The sequence below is a fragment of the Lissotriton vulgaris genome, chromosome 9 (genome assembly GCF_964263255.1).
Source record: "Lissotriton vulgaris chromosome 9, aLisVul1.2, whole genome shotgun sequence".
NCBI classification, from domain to species: Eukaryota; Metazoa; Chordata; class Amphibia; order Caudata; family Salamandridae; genus Lissotriton; species Lissotriton vulgaris.
In genome coordinates this window covers 239333696-239353706 of record NC_141697.1, presented here as the reverse complement: position 1 = coordinate 239353706, position 20011 = coordinate 239333696, and the positions used below count along the sequence as shown (strand labels likewise).

Below are 20011 nucleotides of genomic sequence, written 5' to 3'. Positions count from 1 at the left end.
GCTGATGACAAAAGAGGAGGATAGGGATTCAAAATTATACTGCTCGCTCTATTAAAGAGAGACTGACCAGAGAAGTCCGAAGCATGTCATAGCCGTGTCTTGTATAGCCTTAATTCTCATAACTCCTCTGAGCACTCTTGAGCTCTAGGCACCACTTTTTCCAAGAAAAAATTGTTCTAGCACTACAAAAGAAAAGTTACTTTGATCCAAGAACTCCACTATGGGCACATGCTTACTCAGATAAAGCTTTGACTTAAGCAAATTTGGCATCAGCCTTTGGGGAGGCTCCTAGAATACATTGCAGGAAACATTACCACCATGTCAGAAAGAAGGAGAATCTAGGAGACAAAGAGAGTGCCCGTCAGTGTGAAATTATCATTCCTGAATTATCAGAATGCTCTAGGTCTTTCAAACTCAGGCCATAACAGATTGTTCAGGGGCACGAATATTAGCATGTCTACCCCACAGTCATTAACGCCTGTGTCCCATAATCACCCCTAGGCTTGTCTTCCTTATATGAGGATCCATCCTCATGTAAGTACAGTTTTCCGTTTATCGTTGCAATCTGCCTAAGTTCAAGTAGCACCCATAGTGGATGACTTCTCTTTTAAAGTCTTTTTGAGCATTTACTTGCAGATGGCGCCGTCAGTGACAGGGTGAGAGTTAGGCAACCCTACCACACAGACTTCATGGACATCTGTTACTTGATTTTTCCCACGTGAAAGGCATTTGAAGAAAAGTGATGGCATTCTGCCTAAAAATCCAGTGCTACACAGCACTGGCCTGCCCGGACTAAGATATGTGTTGCGTTGTAATATTATCACCATGATACCTGGGGAGAGCTCTGGCTCAGCGGGACAGAAAGAGGGAGGCGCCTACACGGGAGACACCCCATATGCAGAGAACAGAGATGTTTAACATACAGTGTATAATGCTCAGTTGTATGGAACTGTTTTGAATTTGACATGTGGGAAAAAATATGTGCGAACTGAAAAGTGCTAAAGGGGAACGGGTGGGGGGGGGGGGAGTTGCAAACAGAAGGGTTTTCTTCCAAAAGTAAAATGGAAAATAAGTTAATAAATGCACAGTAGGATATATAATTTTATAGAATGTCATAATACATGGACGATATAAATGTATGACTGTATCAATGATTGGCTGTAATAAAGAAATAAAAAAAATATATATAATCCAGTCAGTAATGGAAGACAAAATACTCGAAAGAGACTGGTAAAAAATGTAAGTGACAGTTGTGGACTTTTTTTTCCAATGAATAAAAAACAGGTAATTTTGAGGTTAAAAAAACCTCAGCAGTGTTCCTGGTATCCTTTTCTCTTGTAGCGACAACACAAAACTGAGCGAGAGAGGAAACTGCCAGTGCAAGGCATTCTCGGTTGAGGTGCCTCCCAGGTTCTGAAAGGAATAAGCTCCCTTTTCTGTGTCTGTTAAATGTAAACAAACCTACAAGGTGCATTTTTGAATTCATTACCTCTGATCAAAGCTTGTCAAATGCTGTGTTTATTGAAAGGTGCTGCAATATAGTTGTATGAATAATTTTGGCTGGTTTTTCCCTCTGGACATTCTTCATTTATTAATAAGCTGCATCGCACAAGGCATTCTTTGATGCGGCTTCCATGAGAATACTCTATTTAATGGTGTTCTGCAGTTCACACAAGCCGCAGGCAATTATTCAAGCATTTGCGTTTGACTTCCATAACAGTCCTACAATGCAGAACCAGCACTACAGCTAAGTAGTCTTTTCTTGTTCTATGTGCATGAGAGGGAACATGTTTCTAATGGAGAGAGAAGGATTGCGACAGGAAGGGGCTGTGCGCATTGCATTAGCACAGTTATACCGTATTGATGTGTGTGACGTCACTTGTGTACAGCACATACATCAGCCAGAAAACAATATTTTCTTAGAGAATGATGAACCAAAACGATCAGATTATCAATCAATTTAGCTGTGTATTACAAATAAATATATGGAAATCAAAGCTAAATGGAGTCTACTTGTGACCACAACAATGAGCGAAGGCCCACAAGCCTTTGCATCCCTTTCTACACCAGCGTGCTCTCCAAGTGCCTTCAAGAACAATCACAATTACGGATATGAGGCGGATTGTGTTGCCACCACGAGTGTGGTTTTGGAAACGTCCCTGAGAATACTCATTACCTGTGAGAACAGTGTGTCTGCTCAGACAACTCTGCTTTCCATGACGAAGCACTTGCAGGTGAAACCAACACAAAGAGGTCTTTGTGTCTGTAGCTCTGCATTTTTTACCAGGGTCTCCTATGCAAAAGGCAGAGCAGGACATGAAGGACCATGTACTTCTGTTCATAAGCACCATATCTCCAGCCCCTGATCTCAGGAGCCAGAGTCAAGTGTGGCTCAATGGTTAGAGCGGCAGACCCTGATGCAGAGGTCCTGCCCGGGACCAGGGTTCAATTCCCGCCTCGGTGGGTCTTGGGCTCAATTTCCTTGGCCCTGATAATTCTCGCTTCGGTGCCTACTCTAATCATGGGTCCCACTCTGCAACTCTGGGAAATAGCTTGCTTAATCTCCACAACGGCCCAAACAGCACTGGGATGCCTGGCTTCACCTTGGGAGTGCCACAACGGCCCCAACAGTGCTGGGATGCCTGGCTTCACCTTGGGAGTGCCCAGGAGGGGACATTTCACAGAGAAAAGCCTGGAAGGGTTCCACAGCGGTATGCGTTACAGCGCCAGGACACCCCAGTTGGGGTATTAGTGCGCTTTACAAGTACAAATTACATTTACATTTACAATAAAGTAGGAACATATACCTCAGTCAATACTGCTTACTGGGGTTGTTCGTTCCTCAAATATGGCTGCACGGTCTGAGAATCAAGCTGAAAAGAACGACCAGCCACTGGTGGTACAAATAATGTTGAGTGGCTTCCTTCAAGTACAGAATGACCCAACAAGAACCGAGTAAGAGGTCTTTGTGCCGACTCAACCTAGTATTGCACTTTGGGTGTTCTCCAGGCTACCCACTTGGAAATGTATATGTAAAGTTAAGAGATGAACAGATTTAGGTGAAGTAATACCAAAATAACCAATGTTGTATATGACGTTGTGAAGGTATTGTAGTAGTGATATCTTAATGTATAAAGAATTCATATGTTTTCTCAAAAACAAGACTGTTTGGGCCTTATATTTACTATGAATGTTAGATGCGCGAGCTGAAATAAAGTGGTGTGCCCGTTCCCTCCAAAAGTAAACGTTGACTATATCAAGATGGGTATTGTAGCAATGCCTGGGACCCAGCAGTAGTATTCAGGTGCTGTGTTTCAGAGGACGTCAGCAATACTTGTTACAAAGAAATGACCAACTACCCTTGGGTCACACATGCCCAAGAGAACTGCACGGAGGGCTCTCTACATAGAGATCTGGCACAACTGGAACAGAAAAAAGGTTGCCTGCTTGCTATATCTGGTGGTGGGTGTGTCATTTATGTAGGATGGTATGTTTGCTGGGTCTGGTGGTATAGTGGACTAATGCAGGGCTCTGTATTTGACTTCAAGGTTACAGATTGAAATACCAAAAGATCCACTCAGCCCCTAATCCTTCTGAGGTCGATGAAACGAGTGTCAATGAGTTGGGTAAGAAACATCTGAAGATATGCTTCTGAGTGAACATGCAGTTTTCAAATACACATTTCTATTTTGGCATGTCATAAGTGAGCCAAAGTTGATCGGAGGCTGAGTAGTAAGGTTGTACCTGCTCCTTGTAGAGAATCCACTAGCCTACCTGAATTCTGTGACCAATAAATCAACATATATTTATAAGCTATGCAGACTGGTACACAGGGCGTTCTACAGTTTATTGCACCTTAATCTCAAATTAAAAGACCATTACGTGCACAGTTTCATTATGTACTGAATTAAATTGCATACGTCTCAAACAGGCGAGGCCTAAGCTCCGGCTGGTTCCATCTGTGCCCTTTGTTGTAATAGTTCCTTGACCACAAGGTGGTTTTAGAAGCAAAGAATGGGTGTGTCTTTTTCCTGAGAAGGCTGGTAGCAGACTTAAGGTGCATTCAGAACACTATGTGGTTGGTCATCTGTAAAGCATTGTGTGTGTGTGTGTCTGTGTGTGGGTTGACTTTGAGGACCTCACAAAATGGTTCCATTTATTTTCCTGGCCTTTGCCACATCTTCCATCTGGTGCTCTGAGGCATCCCAACGAGAGGCCTAATAAAAACACCCCCCAACATAAAAAAGAAATTCAAAAAGATGGAAAGTAGTTTTCTTACCAGAATTCTCTCTCTTTGTTCAGAGGCAACATTACTGAAACTCTTTAACTCTTCCATCAACTGTTCTGTAACCATCTGTCAAAGAAAAGGGGTACAGGGAATTGTAAGCAGGATCGTGGGCAGTAATAGAATTCTGCATGTTTGTTGGCATGATCAAAGTTCAGTATCTCCCCGATACAAGCACACCTACATAATGAATTGCCCACACCACTACCTCACTGTCCAAGACACAGTTTTAATTAAAGTGCTTTCCCAGAGATAAAGAGGCATGTGACCAAAATATTTTCCTGTCAGCTCAATAAGTAATTTGAATATGAGCATAGATGCTTAGGGCACATTCTTTGCACAGGGCTTTGAGAACGAAAGAATACTCTACATTTTGAAATGTTGCATCTAACCATTCTCTGAAACAGAAGACATTTAACCAGACACACTGAATGTACGTTTCATCAGGCAAAACATAATGGCGAATTTTAGTGATCACAAGGCAAAGTTAGTTTTGGCACTATGCTGGCAATATTTCAGCATTGGTAAAAGTTTAATTATTAGTTATATGAAAATCACCCACTTAAATCTCCCACATACTCCTGGGGGAGGGGGGGGGGGGGGAGTACTAAATTTACATCAAGGATGAAATATTTGTACATGCTCTGAAAAATGTTGGCTATAATGATTTGACTCAATAGTCCCTCTATGTAACGAGGCATCTTGCGCTGAGGGGTAATGCTCTGCCAACACCAAACATTTGACTGTTTTTGATATTAGGAGAATATGAAGGAGTAGTTTCTGTCCTGTAACTCCAGTTCTGTAGTAGGGGTATCTCTGTTATAGTCATAATCTAGTGAATAGTCCCGCCCATGTGCGTGGACCCCGGCAATCAAAAATAATCTCTTAAGTTGTCAAAATAATGCAGAAACTGCAAAGACACTTAAGAGAGAATTTAAAGACAAATAATGCAGCCTATATCCACAGGCTACACTGTCCAGTACTTCAACTAGAAATTCCACCAAAAACAACACCACAAACAGAACAGCCTGCTAGTTTCTACCATAGAGAAACCTGCCTCCCCCAGTCAAAGCCTCAGGAATGATAGAGAGGAAGGTAGGGACAGACAAGCCCCATAGGCTGCCATTATGTGGCTTAAATAGGATACTGTGCCTTTAAGAGAACTTTCCAGACTTCTCCCAGTATCCCAGAATGCATAGCAGGTCCAACTTACTTTCAGTTCTTTTTGAAGGCGTAAAAAACGCCAGACCTGTAGCATTGTTTACATGAAGAATTCTCCACCGGGGAGGCGGGAGGGCGCTTATGACTATAACAGAGATACCCCTACTACAGAACTGGAGTTACAGGACAGAAACTACTCCTTCTGTAGTAGGGGATCTCTGTGTATAGTCATAATCTAGTGATTAGAATGGCAAGCCCATCCCCACAACTAAGCGGCGGTGGAGAGTAAATACCTAATGCCAGTATTGTGCGAACAAATTCCGCAGCGAAGCCTGTCCAACCTGAGCGTCTGCCCTGGCATCCGTGTCCAGGCAGTAATGCTTAGCAAAGGTATGAACCGACTTCCAAGTGGCTGCCTTGCAGATTTCAGCAATCGGCACGTTACAGAGCAGAGCCGTCGTGGCAGCTTTGCCCCTGGTGGAATGAGCCTTAGGCTTACCTCCTAAGGTCTTATTAGCTTTCTGATAACACAATTGTATGCAGGACACAATCCACCTAGAGATGGACTGCTTAGAGGTCGCAAGACCTGTCCTGACCGATCCATAATTGATAAACAACTGGTCAGACCTACGAATATCTTTGGTTTTATCCAGATAAAATTTCAACACCCTCCTGACATCCAGAGAATGGAGAGACCTCTCCGCTGGGGATGAAGGGTCCTGAAAAAACGTAGGTAAAGTTATAGTCTGGTTGACATGAAAGTCAGAAATAACCTTGGGAAGAAATTTAGGGTGAGTACGCATAACAACCTTAGAATGAAATACAGTATAAGGTTCATTACAACACAACGCCTGAATTTCACTCACCCTGCGGGCCGATGTAATGGCCACGAGGAACGCCGCCTTCCAGGACAGGTGCTGCCACGAAGCCTTATGAATAGGTTCAAAAGGCTCCTTCATCAATCTGGACAGCACCACATTCAATTCCCATGAAGGCGAGGGAAGCCTGACAGGAGGGAATACTTTCTTCAAACCTTCCAGAAAATCTTTGATCACGGGGATCTGGAAAAAGGAAGTCTGTGAAGGGCATTTCCTGTAGGCAGTCAAAGCAGCCAGATGAACCTTAATGGAATGCACATTAAGGCCAGACTGCGCCAAATGCAAAAGGTAAGGAAGGATGACATCCTCCTTACAGGTCGTAGGATCATGGTTATTAGACTGGCACCAGATACAAAACCTCTTCCACTTGTAAGCATATGAAGTCCTAGTGGAGGGTCTCTTGGATTCCTTCAGAATGTCCATGCAATCATCGGGCAGATTAAGATGGCCATACTGCACTATCTCAGGAGCCATGCCGCCAAACTCAAAGACGAGAGGTTGGGGTGTAACATCCGTCCCCCGAACTTCGTGAGAAGGTCCGGCCTGCACGGCAACCGAATGTGAGGAAGGATAGACCGGTGAAGTAGGTCCGTGAACCACCACTGCCTGGGCCACTCCGGGGCGATGAGTATCATCCGAGCTCTGGACCGGGCCAGCTTGATGAGCACCGCCGGAATCAGGGGAATGGGAGGAAAGGCGTACAGAAAGTTGTTCGTCCAGTCGATCCATAACGCATTCCCCAGAGTCCCTTTCTGGAAGTACCTGGAGGCGAAGTCTCTGCACTTGCTGTTTTCGGCGGTGGCGAACAAATCTACGTCTGGAGTTCCCCACCTTGCGAAGACTTCTCCTAGTACTTCGTCGTTTATGACCCATTCGTGGTTTTCCTGAAGCAGTCTGCTCAGTGCGTCTGCCTGAACATTCTGCACACCTGGTAGATGGGTGGCCGTTATCGTCAGTCCTCTGGCCAGGAGCCAGTGCCAGATCGTCTGCGCCTCCTGTGACAGAGTGCGCGATCTCGACCCCCCCTGCTTGTTGAGGTAATACATCGTGGTGGTATTGTCCGTCTGTACAAGCAGAGAGTTGGTTCGGAAGGACGGAAGAAAGGCCTTCAGCGCCAAGTGAACAGCCCTGAGTTCCAGGAAATTGATGTGATACGTGGCCTCCATCGGTGACCACGTGCCTTGAATCTGTAGAGTCCCGGAGTGCGCTCCCCAACCCAGAAGAGACGCATCCGTCACGACAGTCTGCGTAGGAATGTCCTTGTGAAAGGGAACCCCTCTGAGGAGATTCTCCGCCGAACACCACCACTTCAGAGACTGAAGAGCATGCAGCGACAGGCGAACCTTGTCGTCCCAAGATCCTTTCCTCTGATCCCACTGGTCCTCCAAGCACTCCTGCAACGGTCTCATGTGCAGCCGTGCGTGCGGCGTCAGGAAGATACAAGAGGCCATCGATCCCAGTAGAGAAGACAACGTCCTCACTGTTGTAGATGGAGTCGTCATGAGAGCCTGAGCCTTCCGAAGGAGTGATAATCGTCGCTCTTCCGAAGGAGACACGCTTGCTGACAGCGTATTGATGGAGGCTCCCAAGTACTGTATGCATTGGACCGGAGTCGGTACAGACTTGGCCATGTTGATGTGCAGCCCCAGCTTGTTCAGGAGAACGCACGTCTTCTGGAAGTGTGCTCGCGCTTCTGAGAAGGAGGATGCCTTGATCAACCAATCGTCCAAGTAAGGGTAGACGAACACCTTGTTCTTCCTCAGGTGTGCCGCTACCACCGCCATGCACTTCGAGAACGTTCTCGGCGCAGACTTCAGTCCGAATGGGAGTACTGTGTATTGATAGTGATTGGTGCCGACTTGGAACCGCAGGAACTTCCTGTGTTTGTGTGCAATGGGCACATGGAAGTAAGCATCCTGTAGGTCTATAGCGCAAAGCCAGTCTCCCTGTTGCAACTGAGGGTAAATCTGGTGCAACGACAGCATGCAGAACTTTTCTCTGCGAATCCATTTGTTTGCTTGTCGCAAATCCAGAATGGGCCTGAACTCGTTCTTGTCCTTCTTGCGAACCAGAAAGAACCGGGAGTACAGACCTCTTCCTCTCTGAGACAGAGTTACGTCTTCTATCGCCCTTTTCCTCAACAGGACATCCGCTTCCGCCTGAAGCTCGCGCAGCTGAAACTGCGAGCTGACCGGGGGAATAGCTGGAGGAGGGCTGGTGAACCGAAGACTGTATCCATTGCAAACAATATTCAGCACCCACTTGTCCTGAGTAATTTTTCTCCACTCTGCCAGAAAAAGTTGGATGCTTCCCCCTACCGGAGTGGGTAACGGATCCGGGGGAAGTAAGTTCCTAGGGCCTAGACCCCGCCTGGCCCTTGGGCGCCGGAGCCGACTGCTGGCCTCCTCTGCCCTTCTGCCGCTTCTGGAACGGCTTACGGAACGGCTGCTGCTGTTGCGAGTGCCCCGAAGCCTGTCCTCGTCCTCGGCCTTGTCCGCCGAACCGCCGTTGGAAGGGGCGGTACTGCTTCTTGGTCTCTTTGGGCTTCTCCAGGCCGACAGCCGTCAGGGTTTCGGCTTCCGCCTTCATACGGGCCATTTCATCATCCGCATGCTTCCCGAAGAGGGTCTCACCGGAGAACGGCAGATTGGCCACCCTCTGCTGTGCGTCCGGTTTCAGGGACGTAAGCCGGAGCCATGCGTGGCGCCGTTGGTTGATCCCGTGGCAGAATCCGTGAGCCGCCAACAGGGAAGAGTCCGCAGCCGCGCTGATTATCTGGTTGGCCACCAGCATCCCCTCACTCAGGACTTCCATGAAGTCTTCACGCTGCTCCCGAGGCAAATGCTCCGCAAAGCGCTCGAGGGAGTCCCAGAGGGCGCGGTCGTAACGTCCTAACAGAGCCGTGGCACTCGCCGCTTTCATGGATGTCGCTGAAGTTCCACAGACTTTTCGCCCCGCCGAGTCCATCCACCTAGACTCCTTGTCCGGGGGAACCGTGGAGGTCGGAGTGGTGGCATGCTGTTTGCGGGCCGCCGTGACGATGACGGAGTCAGGCGGAGGCTCCGCTCTCAAAAAGGCCGGATCCGAGTCGGGAGCCCGGTACTTCTTTAGTAATCTGGACGGGGCTGCTCTCGTCACCGCCGGGGTGAGAAACAGAGCCATAGCCGGTTCTTCCAGGCCCGGCACCAAGGGCAAGAGAGGACGAGACATGTGCCTCTGATGTAGAGTCTCGAAGATGACAGACGTCTTCGGAGTAGGCACTGTCAGTGTAATGCCTAGCTTCGCCGCGCCCCTCAACAGGACGTCCTGAAAGGCAACCAGGTCATCTATCGGGGACACTCTGGTGTCGGCGACCCCGATAGAGTAGGGGAATAGTCCCTGGTCCCAGATGATCTAGTGTGAGAGCGAGATTCGCGCCTCCTATGGCGGTGTCTCGACCTCGTGGAAGATCTGCGCCTAGAGCGAGAACGAGACCTGCCAGCTCTTGGGCGCTCCTTCGGTTTGCGAGGAGGGGTCTTCCGTGGTTCCTCACGGGGTCTCTTTGGATCCTCCCGGGGTTTCGGTTTCGGGGTCCCCTTGGGAGGAGCAGGCAGGGACGGCAGTGAAGTGGACCTCGGCGGAGGAACCTTCGGCTGCGGGGTGGGCCCATGCTTAGGGACCGGAGGTGGAGAAGGATCCCCCGAAGGCAGTGGTGGTTTGGGCGGAAGGTCCTCCCTAGGCACGGGTGGAGGAGTAGGAGTCCTGGGCCGAGATGGAGTGTACACTTCCGAGTACACCGAGCCCGGTGACCCTTTAGGGGACGGGTGCGGAGAGCCATCCCCATCCGCAGGCGACCGCTTCCTCTTGCGTCCACTGGAAGCGGCGTGACTCCTGGGGCTAGAGCCCCCTCTGTGTCGTTTTGGAGAGGGTGACCTACTCCTCGACGCTGACCGCTGTCTGCTGGACGCAGAACGACGCTTCTCCGGCGTCGAATGGCGCTTCCTGGACTCCGGCGTCGAACGTCGTCCCCTCGACGTCGACCCTCTCATCCTCGGCGTCGAACGCCGACTCCTCGACGTCGATCTCCTCTTCCGCGACCTCTCACGTCGCCCTCTCGACTTCGGGCGGTCCGCCCTCGACGTCGACTGCCGCCGTCGTCTCGATGTTCCCGACGTCGAGGAGCCCCTCGACGTCGATCGGCGGTGTCGCCTCGACGGCGATCGACGGTGTCGCCTCGACGACGACCGACGGTGTCGCCTCGACGGCGAGCGTCGGTGCCACTTCGACGGCGAGCATCGATACACATCCCTGCGCCTTCGGCGTCGGTATGAAGACCTCGACGTCGACGAAGACGATGACGTCGACGGCGGCTTCGACGTTGGCTTCTCCTTCGTCGTCGAGCCGTCACGCCGTCTCGACCCGGAGCCCCGGGGAGAAGGGGAGCACGCCGTCGTCATCCCTCTCGACGTCGAAGCCCTCAACGTCGACGGAGAATGGGATCGTTTGCTGGACTTCCTGCCCCCGGGGAGCCCCCTAGGGGCCTCAGCAGAAGCAGAGGGATCCCTCCCAGGCTGCCCAGACCCACCTGCAGCTCGTAGACGCCTATCCTCCAGGCCAGCCAGCCTGATCTTCAATCTGTCCCTGAGGGTCCGAGCAGAAAGCTGCTGGCAGATAACACACTCCTCAGGGCCATGATCTTCTGGAAGGCACACGATGCAGACATCATGGGGGTCGCTTTTGGCCTTCTTCCTCTCACATGCTGGGCACTTAACAAAAAGGCCAGGCATTTCGGAGCCCCAAAACGCCTAAAAAACAGCACAAAAGGGAGAAGAGAACACCAAGCAGTAACTGCAACACTTTTAAAAGTCAAAAGTGCAAAAACAATTTCAATAAACCCTTGAAAAAGGGGGAGCTCAATGCCAGGGTCCTGTAAGCAGGAGCCGGAAAAAAGAACTGAAAGTAAGTTGGACCTGCTATGCATTCTGGGATACTGGGAGAAGTCTGGAAAGTTCTCTTAAAGGCACAGTATCCTATTTAAGCCACATAATGGCAGCCTATGGGGCTTGTCTGTCCCTACCTTCCTCTCTATCATTCCTGAGGCTTTGACTGGGGGAGGCAGGTTTCTCTATGGTAGAAACTAGCAGGCTGTTCTGTTTGTGGTGTTGTTTTTGGTGGAATTTCTAGTTGAAGTACTGGACAGTGTAGCCTGTGGATATAGGCTGCATTATTTGTCTTTAAATTCTCTCTTAAGTGTCTTTGCAGTTTCTGCATTATTTTGACAACTTAAGAGATTATTTTTGATTGCCGGGGTCCACGCACATGGGCGGGACTATTCACTAGATTATGACTATACACAGAGATCCCCTACTACAGAATAAGATATTTCACCACCATAGAGTGCTGCAGTTCGCAGATCAATGCAGTCTTTCTTTTAGCCACTAATAATTCAAGACCAACACATCCTGTTACGTCAGGGAGTAGCATGTTTCACCTATTCACCTATGGGTCCCTTGTACTTTTATGTCCATTAGGTCATTGACAGTGCAGCCTATTTTTCCCCCAGTAATGGTACAGGATATATCAAGTTACCATCTGCATTACGGACAGCATCCAAGGGGGTGCAACGTGCGTGTGCCCGTGTTTGTACTTTGGGGGCATGTTCGTATTTCAAAGTGCCACACTGCGCATGTCGTACAATGAAGGCAGGCGAAGAGCCTTTCAGACGGTGCCCTGACTGTGCTCCACAAAAAGGTGATCCACCCTCAGTGTGCCCCCTGAAGGCAGCCCTTTGGAAGGGGCAGAGTTCTCCATGGTCGCCCTACACCTACTGTTGCAGGTGGGTGGATTTAATCATTTCCCCCTCCCAGCAGGGGAGCATCTGCCAAACCCCACCCCCCTTTTGAAGTGCAGCTAAGTGCTGCTTGCACAGTGAAAGACTGAGCAAAAGCAGCCTTTCCATCCTTCACTAATGTGCTCTTCCATGGCGAATACGGTGACAGTGTACCCTTACTGTAATACGGGCCCAGGCTTACCATGTTCCCTGAACTGACATGAAAAGTTTCCCTTCAGTTTCTTAGGGGTGAAATTATCAGGAGGCAATAACTTAAAATGTGCCACCTTTTGCTTGTAATATAGCTTGGGCCACTTGGTCTGACTGCACACGTTATGTCCATACTACAGCTCCTGACACACAATCCCTCCCTTCTGTACTTAGCATGTTATTTCATACAGGTCGCTACTGCCCACTGTGGCCCTTAATGCCGAAGAAAGCAGTCTTTCTCCACATTAATTTTCATGAACTTTACTAGTAAGGCCAAGGTGTCACATACTATTCCCTTGGTGGGGCAGATTGAACTCTATTAAAATGACTTTTTCACTGCAAAATCTATACTTTGTTTCGATGTTCCTTGTTAATACAAAAAATAATTCTTTAAAGAAATAGATATTATAAATATCAAAAGATTTATGGAGAAAAGAAAATAACACACACCTAGAATGCCTTTATAAATTAAATAAATTCTCAAATTGTTCTGTTCATCAGGGAGCTTTTGCCGCTCAGACAATTCTGGTTTCAGTTATAGGATTAGCATTTTTATGCTTCTCCGATTTAGGTAGGGTGGGAGTAACATCACAAAATAAGATGGAGTGAGTGTTGGAACTTTTCATTGTTATTTTACTCACCACGTCACCCCAGTTTGAAGCCAGCCATATGCACATCAGTCATGACCCTGCACCCCATGGGAACAGAAAACAATGGTTCCTGTGGCATATCACTTATCAGTTACTTAATAAATAAGTCTGGTTCGTTTCCTAGTGCGTCGACGGCGTTTCGACCCTTAGAATGAGGGTCTCGTCAGGACTGGGAGTGAGGGACGTCTTGTAACGGGGTATTCCTGAGTTTAACCCATGCGTGTTAAAGTAAAATAAATTTACTTACAGTGAACCCAGCCGGGTCTTGGACTACTTGGTAACGTCACCAAACAAACTATCGGAGGCAGCGATCGAGCTGGATCAAAACGCGCACAGGCATTTCCTGTATATCCTGCGCATTGATGGTACTGACCGTTAAACTAAAATAGAACACGTTACCAATACAAGACGTTCCTCACTCCCAGTCCTGACTAGACCCTCATTCTAAGGGTCGAAACGCCGTCGACGCACTAGGAAACGAACCAGACTCACACAGTGCCTATGATTGTATAGCTGCTGTTTTACAATTGACTGAAATAATTGCCTTGAGTCAAGTTTCCTCTCTTTGTAAATAGTCACAGCCGATACCTGTATAGTTCACTCAACTGTACACACGTTTTTTGGTTAGCTCACAAATCACTTGGGACACATTGCACTTTGTTTACTATATTGTATGTCGCAGTTAAATCATAGTTTTATTCATTTGTCATTTGAAATACAAAAAATGTTTTGAAACTGGTATGATTGTGTTTCTCTCTTCTTGTTGCCACCCTCTCTTCAATACTTGGACTGTTATCAAGCCTTATTTATTAAGTAACTGATAAGTGATATGCCACAGGAACCATTGTTTTCTGGATAAACGCATTACCCTGGTTCCGTTGTGAGTAGGGTCTCCCTTGTTCTCTTTTTTCCCCATGGGAACAGGCCAGCCCAAACTGCCAGGGCAGGACCTACCTGAACTGGAAACTGACATCCTGAGACCAGTTTTGGGGTTTCACCCCATATCAGCCAGGTTAGCTTGATTCCAGTGGAGCAGGCCTACATTGTCTAATTTTCTTTCTCTGATTTTGTTTGTAACCTATTTCTTTATCTTACCCGGTTTTTAAAAATGTGTGGACCATATGTTGACTATTGACAAAATGGGTGGTAATATACTCAGTGATTACTACTAACTGGGAGGGGTTTAGCGAGGAGTAACCCCCCCCCCCCCTCAATTAGCGTTAGGGATGGGTTTACGGAGGGACATGCACTCACCCACAAAAAAGTAATCCCATTGCTATTCACAAACCGTACTTCTAAAGTTATTACAGCCAAAAAGGGACACAAAACAATAGTAAATTACGCCAGCTCAGAGCCGGAGTAATTCAAACATCAGACATGGTCAACCAGTAGTACTGCAACACCCTTCCATAGATAATAATGGTGGTAGAGAGGTAAAATAAAACCACATGGGAAATAAAGTATTTTAAAAGTATAAATTAATTTTATGTAAAAAAGAACTATCCAAAAATAAAACATTATCTAACTATAAAGGATTTTAACAACTTTTTATCATTTAAAAATGAATATAGTAGAATAGATTAGAAAATGGATAGCTTGAGAGAGGCTATGATAAATCCGAGAGGGAAGGGCTGAGATGGGATATGAAGAGACTAATAGAGAGGGAGTTTAAGGGAGAGAGACATCCTTTTGGCTGATCCTGGTGCATAAGGAAATGGCCGTGCAGGAGCTCCTCTATTTAAGGCAGGGCTGGACTGAGAATGTAAACCATTCCTGGCAATTAAGTCCGACCTGCCCCGGGTGGAGGGATGCTGGTTGGAAACACTGCTGCTGCTTTTATTACAGGTGGCTGAAATTGCAGCACTGCTGCAAAACCGGCACCCTGTAACAGAAATAGCCCCCTCTGGTCCAAAAACGCCCCCGCCCCCTTTCCGGCCTACCAGGAAAACGCTTGGTTTAAGGGTGACCTGTCCAAAGTCATACCAGGTGGTAGCCATTTGGTCCAGTACATGCCTTCAAACCAGGGTAGGCCCAAACAGAAATAAATCTTTGAAACCTTCCCCCAAACATGTTGCAGCATTAAGGAGACGTTAAAAATATCATGAACATTAGGTTCATCTCCCAGACTTATGTAAGTATTATCAGTCCGCCATATTGCCATGGTGATATGGAATAGCCGTCACATTTTTTCACCAAAAGGAACACCTGCAACACATGTGTAAGCTATTTTGGGGAAATAATGTATGCAACAGCAGCAGACACTGACCCTTTGGTGGCGGGCTGCCAAACTTTAAATGAGACATGCCAACTACGCCTGCACTTAGGGCCCAATAGAGTTTGGCGGAGAGGGTACTCTGTGGCAACGGAGTAGCATTTTCAGCAAACTGAAGGTAGGTCCGCCTCATTTAAAGTCAGGTGGACCTTCAGTTTGTCGATGGCAGTGCCTACTGTGTCTCTGCCACTGACGAACACCTCTGACTGACCAACAAAGTAATCGCCATAGGTTGTTTTTCAATTTGTCCTCCTGTCCCATTTAGGGTGGGTGTACAAATGGTAAGTTTTGCCTGCATGTCACTGCCATGTGAAAGCTGGTGGTAAGGGACAGTGAAAACTGCAAAGCAACCCCTATGCCATGGGAGAAAATTCCTCTGGCGATGGGTGTCATTGATTTTTTTATTTTTAAAAACAACATCCTGTTTTGGGATTTTTTAAAAAGATTTTCCCCCCCAAAAGGTTGACATATGGTTCCATCATGCTTATGGAGCCTACCCTCAAACCGCCATGACAGTGGTTCCTGGAAATGCAAGAGATGTCCGCCGAGCCAGCGGACATCTCTAAATCTGGCGGGCAGAGCACCCTAGCCATGGTGTAAGTGAAGAGCTCCATCATGGCAACTGTACATAATCCATCTACTAAAATCTAACTCAGGTCTTTCGAGCGTTATTAAGAGATTGGAGGCCCGTCTGCCAGACTACCATCTTGGCACAGGCAGCTCTTCTATATGATAGCAGCATGTAGGTAGTCATATTTAAAAATGTCTGCCATTGTGGGGGCTATTTTGTCCCTGGATAAAGTTCCTACAACCAGTGCAGGAGCAGCTGTGGGGGGAGAAAAAAAAGGCAGCAGGTCTCCACTTTCAAAGCATGTTTCCATGCACAGGACTCACTCAAGAAATGTCTTCCGTGAATACGGACATTTAACCCGTTGCATGCTCATGATGGAGCCGCGGTTGCGCTGTGCTCATGACGGAGCAGTTCACTCATGGCCCTGCCGCCGCGCTTGCGCGGCGCTGATTTCGCACCTGCGCAGCGCGTTCTATTGAGCGGGCGGGCCAATGACGGACCTGCTCCGTCATGAGCGCAGCGCAACCGCGGCTCGTGACGGAGCAGCTCCATCATGGAGTCGGGAACTGAATTCCAATCCGTGCCAGAAGTGTTGTTGTGAACATTGCTTTATTTCACACTATAATGAGAGGGGGAAAGCAGAGGTTGGCAAAAACCGGGCATTTTATTTCATGTATCTAATTACCATCCAGCACTAATTAACTTTTTTGTGTTATGTTATGGGCATTTTAAGTCTGATTTAACCAATGACAATGTGTTTTAGGTAAAGTTTGTGGGTCCATTCTAAGACTACTCTGTATCCATTATGTGATGTATATCAAAGAATTATCGGAGTTTCTTCTGCTTGGACAATTCCCTGGGCTATGAAAACACAACAGCAAAGGACCCAGAGACCCCAAGTACGGACCACGCCCCACTTCATCTCAACCGAACTAATGACAAGTCATAGCTCTTAAGATTTTTGCTTTGAATAAAAGGTCATGTTTGTTTATATCCAACAATAAACACAACCATCTTAAGCCAACAAAACCAGTCTTGAATCACACAAAACATAAAGGATTACCTCATCTAACATTATACACAATCACAATGCATCTGCAAATAGCACATCTATTGAATTCAGCTGTCAAAATAAAATAATTAATACTTTCAATTGTTTCCAATGTGCCGTTCCCAGGAGAATGTCAAAGCACTACAGAATTTCTTCCTTTAATTTTACTAGCACCACACAGGAAAAATATTTTCCCTGTGGAGAAAGCCCTTCACCTGGACTGGGCAAAAACACAACCCCCATGACACTGGATTGCGCTGCTATGAATGAGTGATTGACCTTTGTTTGTTCAGATGGTTATTTAGGAGATAAATTGCATTCTGTAATAATGCTCCTTCACTAGAGTGAGAGAACAATCAGGAGGAGCAACTTTGTAGTGCCAAAATCTAGACATAAATACATAACTATATTTTCCGCACCCATGCTCTCCATCACCACCACCAGCCGTGGCCCCAACTCCTCCTTTTTAACTGCTGTTTGTTTTTTTGCAAGCTGAAGGGTCTGACTTTTTGGTGCTCTGGTTTCCAATGTCTGTTTATTGCCACATGAACCATCTTCCCTTAAGTAATGTATCCATAATCTGCTTTCATACCAGGTTCTGTTGTTGGACCCGGTAACATAATCCAAACCCATCCCATGGGAGGTCAGAACACATGGTGCATTATATATTTTAATCACACAGTAAATGGTTGGAATTTGGCTTCATCAGGATACTGTAAATTATAGTATTAGCAGGATTACTGCAAGGAGGGCCGGCTTTAGGGCACTGCGACTGGTGCAGCTGCACTGGGCTCTGATCTGTGGAGGAAATGGACCTCAGTGGGGGCCCCTGTCTTTAGCAATAACTAACGATTTAAAAACACCTTCAGCAGAGTTCCTTGTGCATCCAGTTTTCAGGCAGCATTCAAAATGTTGAGATAACTCTTGTAATGAATGTTCCTGTGAGAGAGAGAGCGAGATCAGAGCTTTGTCTAGGGGCAGCTTTAACTCGCGATAAAGCAGCGCACCGTGCAGACGGGGAGGCGCCAAAAATAATTGTCGCACCGGGCACCAACATCTCTAAAGCCGGCTGTGACTGGAAGTAGGGCCTTCCATGAAGTCATACAAGGACCATGCAGGGAGCACGAGCCAGAGGCAGCAAAGAAGTAGATTTGACACTAAGGGGAATCTTAATGTTAAGTGATTTTACAAAAGCACACAGTTACCCTGGGGTGTCCTGGCCCTAGCTCCAAAGAACAGAACAGAGCCATATGGCATAATTGATAAAAAGGCAAGTTTTCAAAACCTTTCTGATTGCAAGCAAGCCAGTGGCTGCACGAATTGAAGGGGTTAACCCATTCCAAGACTTGGCTGTGGCAATAACAAAGTATATTCCGCCCCAGTTAAATTTTTAGGTTTCGCCTATTACCATTCGCTTGCGAATGGAATAGGCGAAAATTCAAGGGCTTGATCGACTAGTGAAACCACTGCGGTTTCTTCACAGTGCATGTGAGGTCACGTGACCACAAAAGCGGGTCACGTGACCACACAAGCACGAACATCTCCCTAATTCGCCTGCCTCCCCTCGCTCGCATTCACGCCCCCCCACCAGGCTCTCCCGCCCCCATCAGGCTTCCCTCCTAATCCGCCTGCCTCCCCTCGCGCATTCACGCCTCCCCCACCAGGCTCTCCCGCCCCCTCCGGCGTCCCTCCTAATATGCCTGCATTGTGAGGCCATTTGCCAGGAGCTCTCCCCCTGCACACGGTTGAGTTTTGAGCATCTAGCCCTACTCCCAACAGTAAACCTTCGATCGTTCGCCTACTTATATTATGAACTTGTTTCCTTTGCCATTCTGCTTCTTGCCCATTTTTTTGCTAAAAGACAACAGAAAATTAAGTAATACCAAACCATTTTAGAAGTGGTACGCATCTTATTCAACAGCTGTAAATAGCAACCCGCGGTGGGAGATTCACCCCTTGGAGCCGAAGAAGACTGGTTAACTATTTTATGTCCGGAACTGGACCTCCCATGGCGGGCTATTACAAACCCGCCCAGCCAGGCACGCCTGAATACACTACTTTATTCCACGTTTAAAGTGAGCGCGAGGGGAACTCGCTTAGTTTATTTTTAATTGCGCTCTAAAAGTAACACTCGCTCTCAAAAAAACACGATTTGAAGACTGTCTGGACTGAAACTTTCCCAGTCTGCTCATTAAAACGTATTATCGGATCAAACCTGGTATATATATTTTTTTTTTAACTCATCGACTTCCTTTTATTAATAGGTTGTCCATTGTTTTTCTACTCATTAATGTATCTGATAGACTAGTATAGTAGATTGGGGAAATATATTGAGTTATGGCGCCACCTAGCGGCTAGCTTGCTTACAGTTAGATACGTATTGTTTGTTTCCTAATGTGTGACCCTTCCTGGTCAACTGCTGTTAGATTAGCTTTTGAAAGGGTTTTGGCCAAGGGGCACAGTGCCGTCAACACAGGCATAGTATGAGATATTTAATTTTGCATAGCTTAGCTCCTCTAACTCAAAACGCTTCTACTTTATGTGCAAGTGTTATATGTGCGTAAATGGAATACAAAAGTCTAAAACGGCCCTTTAAAGTTGTATCCGCCCTCTGAGTTTTCAAAATACTTCTCCTCGTGGAAGATATCACACACACCTGCGATACAGCAAATCGTGTTTTTTTTTGTGAGATTATTTTTTATCCCGATGTTGCAAGTACTTTACTGTTAGAACAGTTGCATGCTTTAGTTGTGCTTGGGCTTTTTTGTTTTAAGAGCGAGCGAGAAAAATGGGTTGAAACCTGAATATTGTAGTAGGAACAGTGGCTAGTGGGGACTGGTGTGGTCGTCGGGCTGCTTTGGTTCCACTAGCGGGTCACATCACAACAACCTAGCACAGCTGCTATAGTGTGTATGTTAAAGTCTAGACTGCATTGCAGATCTTCGGTCAGACTGGTGCCTTCTGTGGACACATGGGGTGAGGGTGGGTGGGTCACAGAAGCGTGTAGAACATTGGCCCCGCCTCTGGTGAGTAACGCCTCTGGTGAGTAACATGAACTAGCGCATATTGCCATCAAAAGATCCCACTTCTGACGGCGCTATTGTATTTTCAGTCCACATTCAAG

At 47.1% G+C, this 20011-nt stretch overlaps 1 protein-coding gene across 1 annotated transcript in view; it reads right to left on the bottom strand.

Annotated features, from left to right (window-relative positions):
- The window catches only part of KNSTRN (kinetochore localized astrin (SPAG5) binding protein), a 110368-nt gene that overhangs the window by 31809 nt on the left and 58548 nt on the right, over window positions 1-20011 (bottom strand). The window contains exon 8 of the mRNA XM_086937399.1: window positions 4280-4354. Coding sequence (XP_086793525.1) covers window positions 4280-4354 — 75 coding nt within the window. The remainder of the gene's footprint in view (window positions 1-4279; window positions 4355-20011) is intronic.